Genomic DNA, 17,995 nt, shown 5'->3' on the forward strand with positions numbered 1-17,995 from the left:
GTACATGTGTGTTTGTCTGCGTGTGTGTGTAGCTGTTCCTGATCTCGCAGCCTTGCAGACATCTACAGACGTGTCCGGGGGGGCTGTAGGATCACATTCCATCGAAGAGGCCCCAGGGAGCAGTGAGGCTTTCTCTCTGCCACTTGGCTCAGTGTGGGCTGCTCAGCAAAACCCCCTCTCCCCATTTCTCCCCCAGCCCCCAGGCCCAAGCCTCCGCCAAAACTACAAAGGTCCCCCTACTGCTGGCAGCTCTCTCTGCCCCCCTTCCTTCTCTCAAAACCCCCGCCCTGCCTCCATTAGCCGCAGATACAGCATCCACCGCCGGCGTGCTTTAATAACCAAACAGGATTATGGGCCCTGCCTGGGGACAACCTGCCAGGGAGCATGCTCACTCTCTTGCTTGCTCTCCACGACTCACACACTTCAGAGACGGGTTTGTTTGTGTGTTTTTTGGGAGGGAGATGGAGATTTGACTTCCTCAGACGGAGACACAGTCCAAATCATTGTGAAATCTTTTCAAATATGCCTCTCCTCCATTATTTATTGATGCGTATCTGAGGATTTTACCATCAATGAATTAGTGGAATATCAATATATAACAAGGGAAATACAATATTGCCAAATACATGCTGAATATAAAAGATGAATTTTACACAAAAGTTTTCTTTTTAAAGTCTTGCTATCGTCTTACAAATATGATTTTGCCTGGAACGCATTATGCCTATGAGAGGGTAATATTCATATTACAGTTCTGATAATTAAAGACTTCAAGTCATAGTTTCGCTCCCCTATAAATCACAACTTTTCTTGTATTGTGAAAACGCTAATCAAGACAAGATAAAAGGAAGACTTTGATCAACAAAAATAACCTTAAACGGCCGGACTACTTTTCTAACATTTCTTTTTGTTTTGGTATGGATCTACCGTTACCATGCAAAGCCTGAAATAACTGATAGTATACAAGTATATCTGGAGACTTGCGCCTCTGCAGAACTATTTGGTTTAAAATCTTCCTAGAAAATGTGTTCCACTCTCAGATGTTACAAATACAAACATGTGAAGTTGCTTGGCTTTATTTCTTATTTTAAATTGAGCATCGATCCAACAACCCTCTAAGACACTCCGGGGAATCATCTTATGTCTACTTAAGTGTTTCACTGCATCCTGAATTGCCCACTTCCTCTTTCTGTCTGCCAGTTCCCCCTCAGTTTGCAGATTTATGTGTCTCTCCACTATGATTCAAGGTGTCAGCCATTCCTTTACTTAATGGGCTGAAATCCAGCATTAACCCGTTTACTGTCCCTGCTGTGCAGATTGGCACCGATGCCCATTTTAAAGAGAAAGTTTAAAACAATCTAACTGGTTTTAAGTGTTTAAGTGTTTTTCAACCACATGTTACACAAGGTATTTGGGTGAAGACTATATTATGAGTGCTGCAAAGGGATGTTTGATATTAAAACTGACCGTCCACCAGCTCCGGAGCCGAAGTTTGAAATCATTATTCCGGTCAGATCACAGAAAAGTAAAGATGGTGGTAGACTCTGTGTAATGATGGCTTGCTAAATTGAAGCTTTGATGAACTCATCAAAGAACTCATGTTTCCGCGAGGCTGTTCTTGTGACTTGATTAGATTAAAAAAGATAAGATTTTGCAATCAGACATCAGTAAAAAAGTCTACAATATAACGGCAGATGAGAAAAAGTTGAATGAACAGATCATCACCTCAGTCAATTCCTTAGGCTTTCAACTGAATAGTAAAAGAGAGAAAAACATACTTTATCCAACCTTTGAGTGTTTATACTCAGAAATGAGAAATGCTGAATAATGTAGTGCTCATTATAAATGGCAATACACCCACAGCACTGCTCCCATTACCTGGACAGAGTTGAGGTGGCAGTAACCGTTCAGTGGGAAGCGGATGACGTGCGTGGAGTCATGGTTCCAGCCGGCATTGACAGAGTTGCACATGACGTCGCCGATTTCCGGGAACACGTCTTCAATCAGGGCCTTGTCGCCGCTCAGCGTGATCCTCTCGCCCAGGTCAGGTGCAACACGCACCACCAAGCACTCACAGGGGCGGGACACCCGGCCCAGCTCCTGGTCCTGACGCCAGCGCTCCAGCTCTGCAAGCATGGGCTGCAGCTGGAAGTACCGCGCCTCCTCATACAGCAGACTGTAGTCCTGCAGGGGACAGACAGAGCAAAGGACGATGACATTTTAGGATGATCTCCTTGATATGGTAGTTCATATTATGTCAATTTTTTTCATTGTACCAGGTTAAACACACAATATGTAATCTTCTGCCGTTAGGGGTCTCTAAATCAAATCAAAAACAAAAGACAAAGTTTAGTGATGTTGTGAAGTAGCGTGAGATCATGGGAGTTGTTTTCACCATCATTGCAGTCGGCTTTTTCCCAGTTATGAGAAGTCAATATTAATTTTTCAGGTTTCAGGTTTTTACCAGTAGCCAAATTATCCATAGAAGTCCCCCTCTCCAAAATAAACACACCAGGTGACCGAGACCGGTAAAAACACTGAATAAAGCAGTGTCATGTTAAAAATCAGTGTTTTTCCGATGCTGTTTGTGTGTGTGGTTTTTTTTTTATTTTGATGGTGAAGTTACATGTTACAATGCTGATTCAGTTGTGACGCTATAAAAAAATAATAAAAGTCTGTATTTTGTAAATATATAAACTCATTCTCAATAGAATGCATTATATCAGTAACATTTTACACAGCATCCCTACTTATTTGGAATCAGAGTTATGAATCTTTAAATAACAAGTCTTCAATACCGACTGTTTATACAGAGCAGGGTTGGACTTTTCTGGTGGCCAACAAGTTTAAGACACTGACCATGTAATCGCCATTCCAGTTTAATATTAATCCAGGAACATTTTTATACCTGACAGAGTTTGTGGATCAAATATCACAGTAAATAACTGGGAATATTTACACAAAAAGTGTAAGAGGTTAAAGTTTACAGGCTGTCAGTGAGACTGTGAATATGTGACTCATGCTGGGTCATAAGGGTCAACACTGGAAAGATTAAGATTAGCATACTTACTTTGTGAATATAATTAATCTAATGTGTGGAAAAGGGATTTTTAGTTTCAATACTTTTATTTATAGAATCTTAAATGCAACAGCCCATAATCTCACCTCTTTATATTTGTTTTTTTTTTACATAAAGCTCAGAAATTCCCTCAAGCAATCCAACAAAAAAACCCATTTCAGACATATTGTAAGATGCTTCCCCTGTATTTTGAAGTAGACTGAGCTGAATTGGATGACGCTGGTAGCCTGAATGCAGCAGACAGTACATAGTCTTGCTATACTAGACAGTAAAATAACCCCAAAACAGCATAAGCTACTCAGTTTACGGTTGTGATTTTCTTTCTAATGTGAATTCAAAGCAAAATAAGAAACCACAAAGATGTTTGAAAACCACTGTTCTACATGAACGAGCAATAAACCGTTGCGAAGACACCATTCAGCAAAAATTACAAAAGATCCAGAGTAGAGGAGATGTGGTGCGACATGTAACACAGGGTCGGTCGGGGTAGAGGAGCAGATCCTTTACCCGCAAGACTGCAGGGCCTGAATCTCACAACATTCAAGTTTTCTCATGCTCCTCTCAGAATCTACCCAATGTGAATGTGGCCTCAGCTTGAACTTGAGCCTGTCTTTTGTCTTTGCTTATTTTAGCTGACATACTTTCCACTGATTGAGTCACACTGTGGACAGTCCATCAGATAATGTGGTTATTTGTTTTCTCCTAGGGCAAGTTAAGTAATTACTGACTAAATGACACATAAGAATAAAAAAAGAAGGAATTTTAATGTGTCACACACAGTGAGACTCACCCTGGATGGACACTTGGCTTGAGAACACAGAGCACTGATGAATTATAGTAAATGCAATGTTGTCGTGGGCGCCAGAGCATTTATTTATTTGTCTTGATGCAAGCTTATTGCTTTCCTAACATATCTCAAAAGAATCTAAGAGCTGGAGGGGATCGAATCACATCTCATGATGAGGAAATGCATTATGATTGAGCTTTGTTTGCCTTGATATTTTGTCTCCAGCTTGGGAACCATTTTCAGCAATTCAAGGAGGACCAACAACCAAAGGCATCCCACAGCCTTGGCATGCATTGTGTGCTTAAGTTGTAGGACTGCTGACTGGCTGATGGGACTTTACAGTGTCTAGGATGGACATCCACTCACTTTGAAGTCGTCTGGGATGAGGAGCTTGGACGTCCTGAGGAAGTTGAGGATGTAGCGGAACATGTGTCCATCCCTGTCAATGAAGTAGTGCTGCTTCAGGCTGTCCAGGACTATAGGCTCTGTGCCATCAAAGAGACGACCAATTCTAACCACAGAGAAGGGAGGGGTGGTGGGTGAGGCAGAAAGGTAGGGAAGGAGTGGGCGGGGGGACAGCATGTCATCATTAACAATCTTACATTTCTTGATTTTTTTGCATGCTCAAGCTCATAACAGCTGTGAAATAATGAGATGCATTGTGCATATAGTACTCCTGAGCTTATGTTTTTTTTGCACCTTGTATAGTGGGAGGCAACTGAGAGGAAAAAGAAAGAGAGTGAGGCAAGATTTATACACTGTGCAAAGGGATGTGACTCACTCATTTTCTCAAGCTCTGAAATGTTTTTCACACCTTCGCATAGACATGCACACACACATTACCGAACTCAGCACACACAGCATCAAGCAGGAAGAAAGAAAGAAAGAAAGAAAGAAAGAAAGAAAGAAAGAAAGAAAGAAAGAAAGAAAGAAAGAGAAATTAAAAACAGAGGTGGTCTGAAAAGGTCAGGGCCAGCTGGTGGTTGGTCGCTTAAGGCAGGGTGCTAGTCACCCTTGGGCCCGGGCTCGGAGCGACAGTGCGGCCTCCCAGCCTCCAGATGGCCCCATGCCCTTTAGCCCTTTACTGCTGCTGTGACATCTGTCAGAATAACCAAGTTGCTTTTGTCTGTGCACCGCATCCTGCACTCCTACAAATTGTTTACTGCTCAAAATAACTGTGGGCTTTACTTGCATACACAGGGACACTACCTGATAAATACAAACACAACTGATGCTGCATATTCTTTGGACACAAGGAGTAAACATATCTTCTATACTCAGTTTCTGCACCAAGAGCATTCATGAGATATTTCAGTGATTTGACGAGATGTGACATTTGACTGTTTAATGTCACAGGATGACATTAAAGATTAAACAGGATGACATTCTGACGCTGATAAATCTGGCTTGAAAAGAAAGAGTGGAGGATCTTACACAACCTTCCTTCCTTTCTGGATTTCAGGAAAAATACAAGATACAAACATTCACTACCGGTCATAAAAACGTCATAACTTTATCTAAAATACAGATGCATGCAGATCAGACTTACCGGGATTCTGGGTATTTTGTTAAGGTGGACAGACTGCTGGTGTACATGTGTCCGCCCACATCAATGTGCACAGGGGCGTTGGACTTGGTGAGCTGTGCAGGTGTTGGGATGCCCTGGTTGCTCAAGGGAGACACTGGTGATCGTGTGATCATGGGCCTGGACATGCTGGAGCGATGATCCTGTAAAACAAATCAAATCAAATCAGTTTTTCTTCTGATTATAAAATACGCTATAACAACCATGAGGGGACTTGAGAATTAGGATTTAAAACATTCAAATATTATGGGGGAAATAATTAGACACAACAAGTTTAATATTTCTGTAACAAAACACACTCCACAGTGAGGAATTAAATGGAAGATTTTCTTCTCTGCAAGTTAGAGCAGCCTGACCTTGACCTGAATGTTGCCACAATCCACAAGCATCCACTCCTGTGGGCCATAATCTCCAAAACCAAATTAATTTGGAGCATCAATCTCATAGTCTTGGAAAATGAGCAATAATGACTCCTGATTTGAACACTGTAATAGGATTTAGAGAAATTAGCGCCTGTTAACCTACAAACACCATTAGAAGACAATTTCTGTTAAGCTCTTAGAAAAAAAAGGAAATTACTTCATCCCCTTAAAAGTTTTAGAGCCTGAGTAAGGATGGGAGAAAAGACGCCTCAATAAGGGAGTTTTCTTAAAATGATTAAATTAAAAGTAATTTAGTAATAAATTAAAGCAGGAAACATTGGACTGTGCGTGCAGGATATTTAAATAACGTGACAATAGTGCGCACTCTACATTTAAGGACAACAGGAAGACAATCGACTCACACACTGCATTCAATAAAACCTAAGTGCCCGTCACTTCCAGCAAACCTGACACTGACACTTCAGCCCCGGTCTTACAGTCACAATATCGGACTTTTACGCGTTTACCTGCGCCGGCATCACTGTGTTTGGAGAGGAAGTCACCGAATGGTCATTTTGCTTGAGAGACGCTGCGGGAACCGGCTCTCCTCTGACTGCGAACATCAGCGAGGGCTCCCTGCACTCCGCCGCTCGGATCGGCAGCCGTTTGAGAGAAGCGTGCACGGACTCATCCACGGAACTGATTGGACGCGGTCGCTTTCTCGCTTTCTGATGCGTTAAGTCCATGATGTCCGTTTCGTCCATTACAACGTTTGTTAAGGTGAACAGATAGGACGCGGCTTTTTTTTCTTTCTCTCAACGCACCTGCCAAATGTGGAGAGGCGTGAAGAGCGGGGATAGCGAACACCGGGGGAAGAGCGGCGCCGTGGCTGTCACACGGAGCAGCTTCTTTGCAATGGCTGGGAGAAGTCAAAGCCCCCGACAACATTAGCATTGTAGCGCCCGCGGCTCTTTTGGGCTGTCGCTGTTTCAGTGGCAGGTATGTGTGTCGCATTTTCAGAATAAAACAAATCCTGCTCGACAGAAAATGATCGTCTGGTTAATGTGCGAGTCGGTGGTCAACACGCACATCTGGACCTGGCCACAGCTGCCCTCTGCCCTTTGCCCTCTCCTCCTGCTTATTGTTCAGCAGCAGTTTTTGTTCAGTCCTCCTTCACAGCAATACCCACAAAGTCCAAAGTTCAGTGAAACACCAACGGTGACCAACCCACTCAAGCACCTGGACATAAATGCCCCTATAACACCCTCCACCCACACACACATCACTCACAAGCACCTGAGTAATCATGATCTTTGCAATCACACAAAAGCAGCCAGTGATTGCTTTTTCACTTATGTTGAAATACATGCACACTCTTGTAATCATATTAATAATAAGTAACCTTTATGTGCACAAAGAACAGCTCAACTATCAATTCACATCCCTCCATCAGAGAGGACACCTGGAGCATCTTCTTGATCTCATTGGCTCTATACGCATCACAAATACCATGATGGCTGTGGCTTGTATAAACACCACCTCCACTGACCACATCAGCATTGCAAAACCACCACACTAATGACATCATGGAGTATAAAACCAGACCACAACATGTCCAATTGCTGTTAAAAGTACTGCCACAGCACTCTCCTGGGCTGTTTTTTTTTTCATAGAAAATGCAGGGAATCCACAAATTTTAATAACATTCAGATTAAAATTAATTAGTTCAACCACTGGCCTTAAAACATCCACATTCCTGCTTCTCATTGGCAGTGCGAGTTTCACACCTAGATACCCAATTAGCAATTAAGCTTGCCTTTGAGTGTAGGCCTCCAATGCGGTGTGTGATCCTGGTCTGATTTGCATGCTGCTTGTGCACGCGCTGATAAGCGCAGGCAGCAGCCATACATAGTTTTAAAATTCAACTCCAGAATCCCTCGCAGAAGGCAAAGGGGCCTGCAGGGCAAAAGAGAGAGAAATCACATGGCTGCTCTTCAAAAGGGGACCTGTGTAAGGCAGCCGGCAAAGTGCGTGGGATCACACTCAGAATGCAGGTAATTTGTTCCCTGACTAATTTGTGGAGATGGTGGTGTGTGTGTGTGAGTGTGTGAGTGTGTGCCTGTGGAGAGTAAGTTCTGAAAACAGCTTGGTGGAATTGGATTTCCTCAAAGCCTTGTCATCGCAAAGGTGGATTGAGTGTAAAATCTGTAAGGCATTATGGAAAATTGCAGGGGAGAGAGAAGAGAGAGTGAAAGAGGACGGGTGGTTGGGTGGGTGGGAGGTGGAGGGGGGCTAAGCGGGTGGTGGGAATGAGCTCTTATATCACAAAATCATTCAGAGTTGTTGGAAGTAAAGATACATATGTCGTGGACATTTTCTTGGACTTATGCCCACATCCCATTTCTGTCTTTTATCTCAAGGACAGTTCATAGGTCACCATGTCCTCACAGTCTGACGGCACAAGTGCGTGATGGACGTCTGATCAGCGATGCTCACGTAAAAGCAATCAACTTAGAGATTTGCTTCTTCTAACCTGTTGCCATTTTGAATTTAGCACAGTGTTAAAACAGCCTCCCATGTACGGGTGTTTGTAGATGTGTTCCCAAAGTTTCCAGCCTTTGTGAAACAAGTCCAAATTTGCTCGTTTACCCAGCTTGTGTAATTTTGCTGCACCACAGTATGCACAAACAAATCTAAAACAGGCAACAAAGCCCAGAGTATTTGGGCTGCTCCAGTTACTCCTGTTGTTTTCCCATCACTGGTCTAGAAGTCTTTCAAGCCTTTTATGCAAAATCATCATTTTACCATCTTCATTACATCTCAACAAACACACACTATAGCTCTCTTTGCATCTTTAAGTAAGCGAATGCACGGCATTATCCTCAAACGCAAGTGCCTGTCTGCTGTTGCAATAATCAAAGGGCCTGTTGGGATCAACATCAGCAACAAACTGGCTTTCAATTTTCCATCCCACAATGCAGCTCTTCAGTGTTTCGACATATCGCACAAGACACAATTAGCATTTCAGATCAGAGCATTAACATTCAGTTCGAGGCAGGCAGACTGGTATTTACATAATCTGGATGGGTTGTCTCTGCTTTGTTGCCCGTGGCCATTTGTTTCAAATGTCCACACACAGACAACTACAGACTTTGGGTTCACTTCAGTCACAGCCGGCTGTGAAGGCAAAAAAAAAAACAGGTAGCAAGGCTGTCATAGCGGAATGCTCTGTAAATATTGTGGGCTGGGAGTCTGGTCAGGTGTGTATCACTTAGGATTTTATAAACGGTCAGTAGGCATTATAAGATAACGACCCACAGCTCCAAAGCAAAACCACATCTACAGTGGTGTTTAAACATTTTAATAAGACTACAGCAAATTGTCATCAATGCAGGGATGTGTAATAATGCTTTCCTCAACTGAAGAAATTCTAATTCAACTGACACTTTAATTATTTTATCGACTTTTTTTGTTGACTTATTGATAAGTTGATTTAATTGACAGATCTGTAAAAACTAGAGTTGTCCATCAAGTATACACAATTTGCTGTGTATTTTTTCTCTCTTTAGACCATAGCTTGTAATAACAGATATTTGTTTCTGAAGGGAGGACTTGTGGGTATTCATAAAACCCATTTTCATTCAGATATTTGAAGAGTGATCCCTTTGAATATGGCTCTGCCAGTTTTTCCTTATCTAAATTTTGCTTAACTCTGGAGCATTATTTAGACCCTTTCTAAACAAGATATTGCTTCATGGTTAGTACAGATGGATTTCTTAACTAAGTTTTGTTCACTGTATCTTTAAAACTCAGCCTGCTTCAGCCTGGTGCTTTTATCTATGTTAATTATGTACTTATGTACAACAACACGCTAATTTTGACAGTACTAGTAAAAACCTCTGTGGAGTTAGTCCACAAATAATCATGCAAAAACACCACTTTGAATGTTGTGCTTACCAGAAATGTGCTCATAAGTTTCTTGGAAATAAGTCATTCAGCATGAAAAGAACATAAAGACTAATCGACTAAATGACTAAAACTAAAATTACATATTAGTTTACTAACAGACTAAGAGGGGGCAGCACTAATATGTAAACTTACTGTGTGTTCCAATACATATTATGTATATCATATATAGTATGTGAAATGTAGTATGTCAAAAGTACAAGTAAAATTACACTCAGTTGCAATTTGCAGTCAGCTTTTCTGACTAATCTTACCCACAATCCTCTGCACATGCAGCATATACAGTATATGAGGTAGAGGGTCAAAGTTCAAGCCATGTCTTGATGAAGTAGCGTGTCCCAATCGTATGCATACTGCATGCAACAGTACATTCTTTGCAAGGGCAGTTTGTACTAAAAGTAAAAAAGAAAAAGTATTTGATTTGGAACACAGCTATTGTCTGTGGCTTGCATCATGTCAACCTCACAAGTCACATCTTCAAGCATGTTTCTCAGTAACAGCAGTAGTTCTGTAAGTTTGTAGTGACAAAGGCAGAAATGTTTCTCAGAGTGAAAACTACTTTAGTGAAAGGATAAGAGGTTGCCTCGCAGACACAAAAAGTTACCAGAGGAAAGAGACCTTACTGACCTGCTCCTAAACTAAGAGAAATGTGATTTTCTGGATAAACCACTTTTTAACCCTGCAAAGTAAAGGTGGCAAAGAAGGGAAATAACCATCCGCAATGCCTCTGGATCATGGTGATCCGATCTGTGTTTGAGAATCCGCAGAATCGATAATGTCAGAGAACTTGAGACACCCTGTTAACACGACTAAAAGGCAACTGATACAAAGTTTCAGATTTTACATTACATATCACAGCAGAGCTCCAGAAACACACAATTATGCCCCGAGTTGAATTACAAGCAGGGCTACTTGCCGACTTCAACATGAATCTTTGTGGCGCTACTGTAGGAGTGCATCAGCATGACATCACAAAGAAGGAAGTGTGATCAACACTTGGTTGCCTCAGGCTATTGGAGACAGTGGTGCATGTTCTCTGGCACAGACCAAACTGTCCCAGGGCACAGGAGTGGCAGAGGCATAATATGAAATGTAATAACAGCATTTCTCTTTTCAGTTTAGAAGCAAAGCAACTCAAACTTTGAACTGAACGTGGACTAACTGACTTGCTTTTTAAATATTTATCTTCTACCATATCAGTGAGTTTGTTCAGTGTAATTGTAGTGGGAAGCAGATGTACAGATGCTGTACATACAGTAGAGTGGAAAGGTTTTGTCATTACAGCGCCATCAAGTGATCAGTCCAACAACATCTCAATCTCATTCTGTTTATTCATGCCCCCTCTGAAACTGCTGGAGCCGAGTGACTTCCATTGCAGGTGACCTAAACTTAGGAGGATTTTTTCCCCATAATGTTACATTTCATAAATCGCATTTAAAGTCTCCTCCCCTCTGCAGTACAGCGAGAAATCTGAAGTCACCAAATCTATGTTTTTGTTTAGGATTTAATATATATGTTTACAGTATAAACTTTATGAGCCTCAGTGGATGTTTATTTACACAATAAACGCACCCATGAGCGAAATAGCTCCAGATTATTACTTAGGAAACTATATTTGCCGATTCGCTGTCGGACCTTGAAGTTGATTACGCACGGCACGGTCAGAGAGCCAAGAGAAGAGGAAAGGACAACATTTCGCTCCTATTTCAGCCTTCGTTACACATAAATATGATTATCTTAACACGGGCACGGCTTGTATTAAAGGATGAGTCACAGATTCTGCATTGACGTGTGTAAAAAAGGTACATCCTGTCTTAGAGAATAAGAAAAACGCCTGCGGCAAAATTACTCCACAATGGCGTCTTTCATTAGAAGATCTGGGGCAGCCAGGAAATAGAAAATATTCACAACCAAACTGACTTCAAACAAATACTTCACTAAAACGATAAAAAGAAAGCAGGTTTGAGTAAGTTAGGAGCAAGTTGTACAGCAACAGCGACGCGGAGACGGCGGTGTGTTTCGGAGCTGAAACGCGCCAGGAGCGAATTCACACGGTGGACAAGTAGAGTGTTTGCTCGACAAGATCGCAGTCTAATCCGCAGTTCGTTTACACCACATGTAGCAAAGCCTCGTATATCGTAGCCACGCGTATACATTTGTACAGTAACTGAGGAACAATAGCCAGGAAGTGGTTAAATATTTTTTTAAAGAACTGTACCGCTCGAATCGCTTGGCACATGCGTAAAAGCTGCTGCGCCTCAATGTCCCAGTCCACCCAGCCTCGGAAATAATAGCAAACCAAATAAATCTCCGCTTACCTGATACATGGACCGGCATAAAGTATCTTTTTGTGCACCTTTTCCCTCCGATTTGGCCCACGATCTGCTTCTCTTCCTACACCAGTGAGAAATGCAATAGCTTGGCTAAGGTAGACAGAACAAAATACAGAGAATACTTGCTCCAGGGCTCCGAAACCCCTCAAGGCAAAGATCAGGATACAATTAGCTCATGTCTCTGCCCCAGTCTAAACCAATCTGCAGAATAAAAAACTCCCAGCAAAGGAAGAGATCACAGCAGCAGTGCCTCAGTCTTTGTTGAGTTTATGTTTTTATAAAATCAAATAAAGAAATCTTTTTTTTTTCTGCATTTACAACACCCTCACTCCTCCTGCCTCCAACTTGCCTATTGCCTCCCTCTCGCAGAGAAGCTGATTTTAATCGTTATGATTAGTTTTGATGTAACGTTCCCCCGGGCGATTGCTACAAATGGATGGAGTGTTTCTTTGCCAGGGAGGAAAAGCAGCAGATGATGATAATTATATAGATTGTTGGTGGAGTCCTTTGATTTTCTCCCCCCTACCTCTCAAAACATCTAACCTATCTGGTGTGCTCCTTTAACACCATCCACGCTGCATGTGGATAACACAACTTGTTGATTAGCCCTGGAATCAACTTATTAATTTAATGGAATGTGCTTAATGAAATTCTCACCCCTTTGTAGTCTTTTCAGCCTCTTTCCTCCCTTTGGACAACCTCCAAATGACGTAGTTGTATAAATAAGCACTTGCAGCTTGCCTTGCCCCAATCAAGTCTGAATCAGTGCCTGAGGGTGATGTGCGAGCTCATTTCAAATGTTCAACCATGCATGATTTCAGGAAGATTGAGGCACTTCTGAGGCTTTTAGATTTACTTGGGGAATGCAGTCAGCAAAGGAAGTACATGTTTAAAGTCATTCCTTTTGTCAAATCCCTTCATGAGAACATGCATAATTATTATAGTCTGAATCAAGGGTGCTATTTCATGCACACCTGGACTTAGAATTGACAGTTTTTTCTTTACATTCTCAACAGTTATCCCCATTCCCATACACAGTGGAATAAGGCTGAAATGCCCGCTCTTGCCCCCCCTACTGGTGAGAGCATCAACTTTTTCAACAGCAGCTATGAGAGCAAATCAATTTTGCTGTGATTGTAACATGTACCAACTTGCCAAAAGCATGGTGAAAAGTACATAGAAAATATGAAATTAAAACAAACATTTCCTGTTTTATCCAGGGATAAAACTGAATCCAAGTTCATCTCAAATTTAAGCTACAGTGGAATAAAAATGCCCCGTCAAAGGACTTGTGACTGATGGATGCATGCATACAAACAAAAGCTTTTTTCCAATTCTCTTCATCAAAAGAGTTTTTCCTCTCACTGCATCTTTTGGAGATGATAAACAGAATTGCTTTTTGAGGAAAGGCCAGCTATCCTTCGCTCATCTGATCCAAGGACCATTAAACTTTCCACTTTTTTTTGACCAGTATGTCCCACAGGAAAACAAACACAGGATTAAAGTGTTACAATGAAGTTATTTGCCCCAGAGGTTACTGGCTGGCGCACGATGCACCAAGCCCCAACTATCATCCCACACACACATTTTTATGCCATTAGTCTGACAAACTATAGTGAACGGAGAACACCCCCAGGCCTTAAAATCCCATGCGTTACCCATTTTCCACACAAATGGAGCCCATTCATAATGGGATCCTCTCACTTCAGTATTCAAAATATGCATCAGATGTTGTTGAAGCTAACCAGTGGAGATCTTTGAATACATGTGGTGTTTGATATATATATTAAAAAAACAAAGCCATTGTTCTAATGCCGCTGTGGAAGGGGAGGATTTTCCTTGGATCCGACTGCTACAGCAGCAACAGCATGCGAGCATTGGCTGGCTGCACCATATTTTGGTGGACAAATTATCCAGATTGGTTGCAGATGTGAGCTTGCCCCAAACAGAAACTGCCTTGCCCGAATGACATCATAGGGATATTAATGCGTACGCAGGACAGCGGAGAGAGGAACCCTGGAAAACCTATTCTGCCCATTGGAATTATGAGAAACTGACACACAAAACTTTTCTGTCACAATTAAAAACACTTGAAGCGAGATTATGTAAAACATTCTTCCTTTTACAAACGAAAAGTTCATGAGCAATCCTCTCCCCGTTCAGACTATTTACAGCTTCAGCCTAATTTAGTCTGGTATGACCAGTAGCTTATGGTGGCGATAACACTTTACAATAAGGTACGTGCATTTTGAGTATTACCAGGGAACAAATAAGGAACTAACTGCTAGTAAACCATTATTTAATGAGTAACTCCTCATCAAAATTAATAGAGTAGCTAATGATTAGTTACTTAGCCAGAAATGAGTGAGGAATGAATCAGGAATGTTGTAATAATTCATAATGGAGGACTATATAGTAGATAATTATGAGTTACTAAACAGACTAGGATATAATATATTAATGAATCATTAAGTAATGATTAGTTAATAAATATCTGTGAATCGATTTTGTGAAGAGATGTACAATAGTAGAAAGTTGTCCCTCATATTCTATAAAATACGTTACTCATTAATTACTGGCTAATTTACAGTTTATTATCATGCACAGTCCCTGAGAATATTAACTGAATAATAGTTCACAGCAGTTAATTCCTTGACCAACTTATCATTATTAAAGGGGGTGTACACAACATTTAGAAGATTAATATTGCAGTAAACGATGTAAATATATCATGGAGAAATTATCCTGTCTTTTAATCCAAGTTTCTTCATTCCTTGTTGACAACAGAGAACAACAATTTGTTGTGGTAGCTGCTTTGACTGCGTGTTCATGTACATGCATGTGAGTCCCTGTGTGTGACTTTTCACTGCTCTCATACGGCGTACGGTTATAGCTGATAACGCTAGCTGCTGGTCCCCCCTCATGTTACACTGTTAGCTCTGTCCCCACTATTGGCCGGTTTCAGGACTGTTAGCAATGTTAGCAGCTAGCCGCCAACTCAGCCAGCTGCCATGTGGTTGAGAGCCGTGTGCAGGCAATCGCTATGCTCTCAATTCTGTGTGCAGACACGTATCTAATCTTAAAATAGTTTATTTTAGAAAATTTGATTAAAACCTACTTATTGGTTATTACTGGTTAGCTAGCGGTTAGCTTGTCATTTGTTCCCTGGTAACTACTCAAAATGTGTGTACCTTTGTGTAAAGTGTGCCCTTTGACCTTTTTTTTAAACTTATGCTATTGTAACACAGCATTTTAACATTACCATGTATATGTCACCAAAGCGGCTGTTTCATCATTTCACTTCAAGCTTCAATTGACCGATTTTTTACATGCTGAGAGGAAGAGCCTGTTTTATCATTATTAATTTAACAATTAAATATTCCAGACTTCATAGCAACAGAATACATATTTTAATATCTAGGAGCCGAGATACCGTATTGGGTCTTTATGGCATTTGTTTCAAATTGTGTGGCTAAACCATGTGAACACCTACACTGACCTTCCTGGTCCTCACAAACCAGTGAGCACGGACTATAAGAGAGATGTTGGTTTCGCCTCAGACCACGTTAATAACTGCTGCTATACTTGCCACACCCCTCTAATGGCCTGTGGTTATGTAAGGGAGTGGGATGGATAAGGGAAAGTGCTGAAGCTGCTCCAGAGCCTGACTCAATCTGCCCTGCAGGGTTGCGCAGTTTTAGGCCAGAACTGCTCATCAAATATTATCTTTGGCACAATGAAATTTAGCTCTGGAGAATGTTTCTGTTGCTACAATGTAGTCTAAGTCACACCATCAAATGTGGCATTGGAAGGCTAAATATTAACAATGGTAATTATGTGACAGAAGAGCTTCTTTGTTAAGTAAGTAGTAGCAAATAAGCGTGCCAATATCTCACTGTGCACTATAGTTGTGTCTTTTGTTCAGGCTCTGCTCCAGAGACTATGCAAACTGTGTGGAGCTGCATGTACATGTCTCTGACTCACTGGTACAATGGGATGATTACAGCTTACAACAAGCATAGTACACACATCAGACTCTATTCTGCTCATGAAATACTTTGTTTTGTATTCAACAAAAGTGATCCTAAATCAAGATTTTACATTGACAGGTTACTATTTTCTGTAACTAAGAAAAGATGAGGATCCCAACTGTATGGGATGACTTCCCTTTCAACCCCAGATCCACCCGTCCCACCCACAGTGGACAGAGGAGTCAGTGCCACCACTATGAGGGGAAGAGAGACAAGAGGAGGGGGCTGCTTGGGTAATGCTGGGAGGCTCTAATAAAATGTAATCCTATTATATGGTTCCCACTAGAGGGCAACAATAATAAAGGTTTCCCTAATAACACAAGCAGACCAAACCCAAATGGAAAACAGCTCCTCCGGTCAAGTCCCACACTTGTACATATATCCTCTCATTAACCCAATTGCTGTTGGGCCACATTACACCGACAGGCCTTCGAGATTTAGCCATGATGGCGAGGCAAGAGTTAAGTCAAACAAATGTGTTTCATCAAACTGCAGTTTGGGCTTCTCTGCATAAAGGAATTGAAGAGGGGGGGAAGTGAGGGAATGTGTGCGGGTGGGAAGTTTGAAGCAGAGCCCCGAGGAAACCAATCAGAACTTCTCCACCCGCCCTTCCCGTGTCAAAGCCACCGGGGTCTCAGGTGTGTGTTACATGAGCTAATACCTCCCAAACTTGATTGTTTGTGTTCCAGTAATCAGAGTTTTGCAAATTACCATTTTGGAAATGATAGTGCTATCATTGGTAAACAACATCACAGTACAGTAGAGGAGCACGGCAAACAAGAAAAGACCTGGATAGCTTAGTAAATGATGATGAAGTTTAATTCTTCCTCGTGGGCCGAGCAGAATGAAATATTTCTTAGTGAAGTTACAAAAAGCTGGATTTTGATCAGATCAGCTTTTATACAAATAAACTCTTTTTGCAGGAACAGCGGAAGTGACTTTGTTTGACGAATATTAAGAAGAAATCTCCCAACTGGAAAAAAGACATAAACACAACCTCTCATATTTATATGATTTGATAATGTAATGAATGAGTTATTCGGCTTCCTAGCTATCTTGCATAAACACAGTGAAATATTTATCATAAGTGACAAGGTGAGTGAGAATATCAATCATATTCTCAAGACAGCTTGAGTTATTAAGTGAGCCAGTGTAACAGTATTACAAAACCCAGAATAACAAAGTTATTTATCTCTCTCTCTCTCTCTCTCTGCATGTGTGTACGTGTGTGCGTCTGTGTTTATGTGTCTGACAGCATCAGACAGAGAGAGAGAAAGTGTCGCATGCCTTCCTGTTCCTGTACCACCCTCCAACCCCAGAGCCGCAGACTCAAGGCAGTTTCCAGAATCAAACAATTTCACGCAGCTACTGGAGGAGGAAATGAACTGAGCCCAGAGCAATAATAAAATTATACAAATGTTATTACAGACTCGCCTGCTACTGTCCTACTTTAATTCAAATTTGGGCACTCCAGGCAGTGCTGGTGGCAGAGACCTTCCTGAATAAATCAACATTAGCTTACGTCTAAATTATTAAGGAAGTGGGAGACTTTCTTGTTTATAGTATGAATTATTAAACAAGTGTTTAACGCTGTTTTTCTTCATGAATCCCCAAATATTAATTGCTAATGATCTTTAAGGTGTGTGTTTTATCTTTTTGCCCCTTCTGTTGTATGCTGGGAATTGAAAATCTGAATTTTCAAGTCGCAAGAAATCTGCCTGTACTCAGTTAGATAAGATGCACTTTGAGATATACTTTGCTGGCATCTGTATGATGTGCAAATGAAGCTCTAGTTATAACAATATTCCCATCATATAGGCATTGTTGGTATTTGCAATTACTGTGAATGTAAATG

At 41.3% G+C, this 17,995-nt stretch overlaps 1 protein-coding gene across 6 annotated transcripts in view; it reads right to left on the reverse strand.

Annotated features, from left to right (window-relative positions):
- The window catches only part of LOC131980032 (BTB/POZ domain-containing protein KCTD1), a 48,985-nt gene that overhangs the window by 2,293 nt on the left and 28,697 nt on the right, over positions 1 to 17,995 (reverse strand). For 3 of the 6 annotated variants that reach the window (XM_059344163.1, XM_059344165.1, XM_059344164.1), the window contains exons 3-5: positions 5,413 to 5,591; positions 4,230 to 4,374; positions 1,876 to 2,181 (exon numbers count right to left, since the gene is read on the reverse strand). In XM_059344163.1, the coding sequence (XP_059200146.1) occupies positions 1,876 to 2,181; positions 4,230 to 4,374; positions 5,413 to 5,591 (630 nt within the window). Of the gene's footprint in view, positions 1 to 1,875; positions 2,182 to 4,229; positions 4,375 to 5,412; positions 5,592 to 6,337; positions 6,870 to 11,994; positions 12,018 to 12,094; positions 12,358 to 17,995 lie in introns of those variants that run through there. The other 3 variants (XM_059344167.1, XM_059344166.1, XM_059344162.1) reach the window with 3 other exon arrangements.

The sequence above is a fragment of the Centropristis striata genome, chromosome 11 (genome assembly GCF_030273125.1).
Source record: "Centropristis striata isolate RG_2023a ecotype Rhode Island chromosome 11, C.striata_1.0, whole genome shotgun sequence".
Classification (NCBI taxonomy): domain Eukaryota; kingdom Metazoa; phylum Chordata; class Actinopteri; order Perciformes; family Serranidae; genus Centropristis; species Centropristis striata.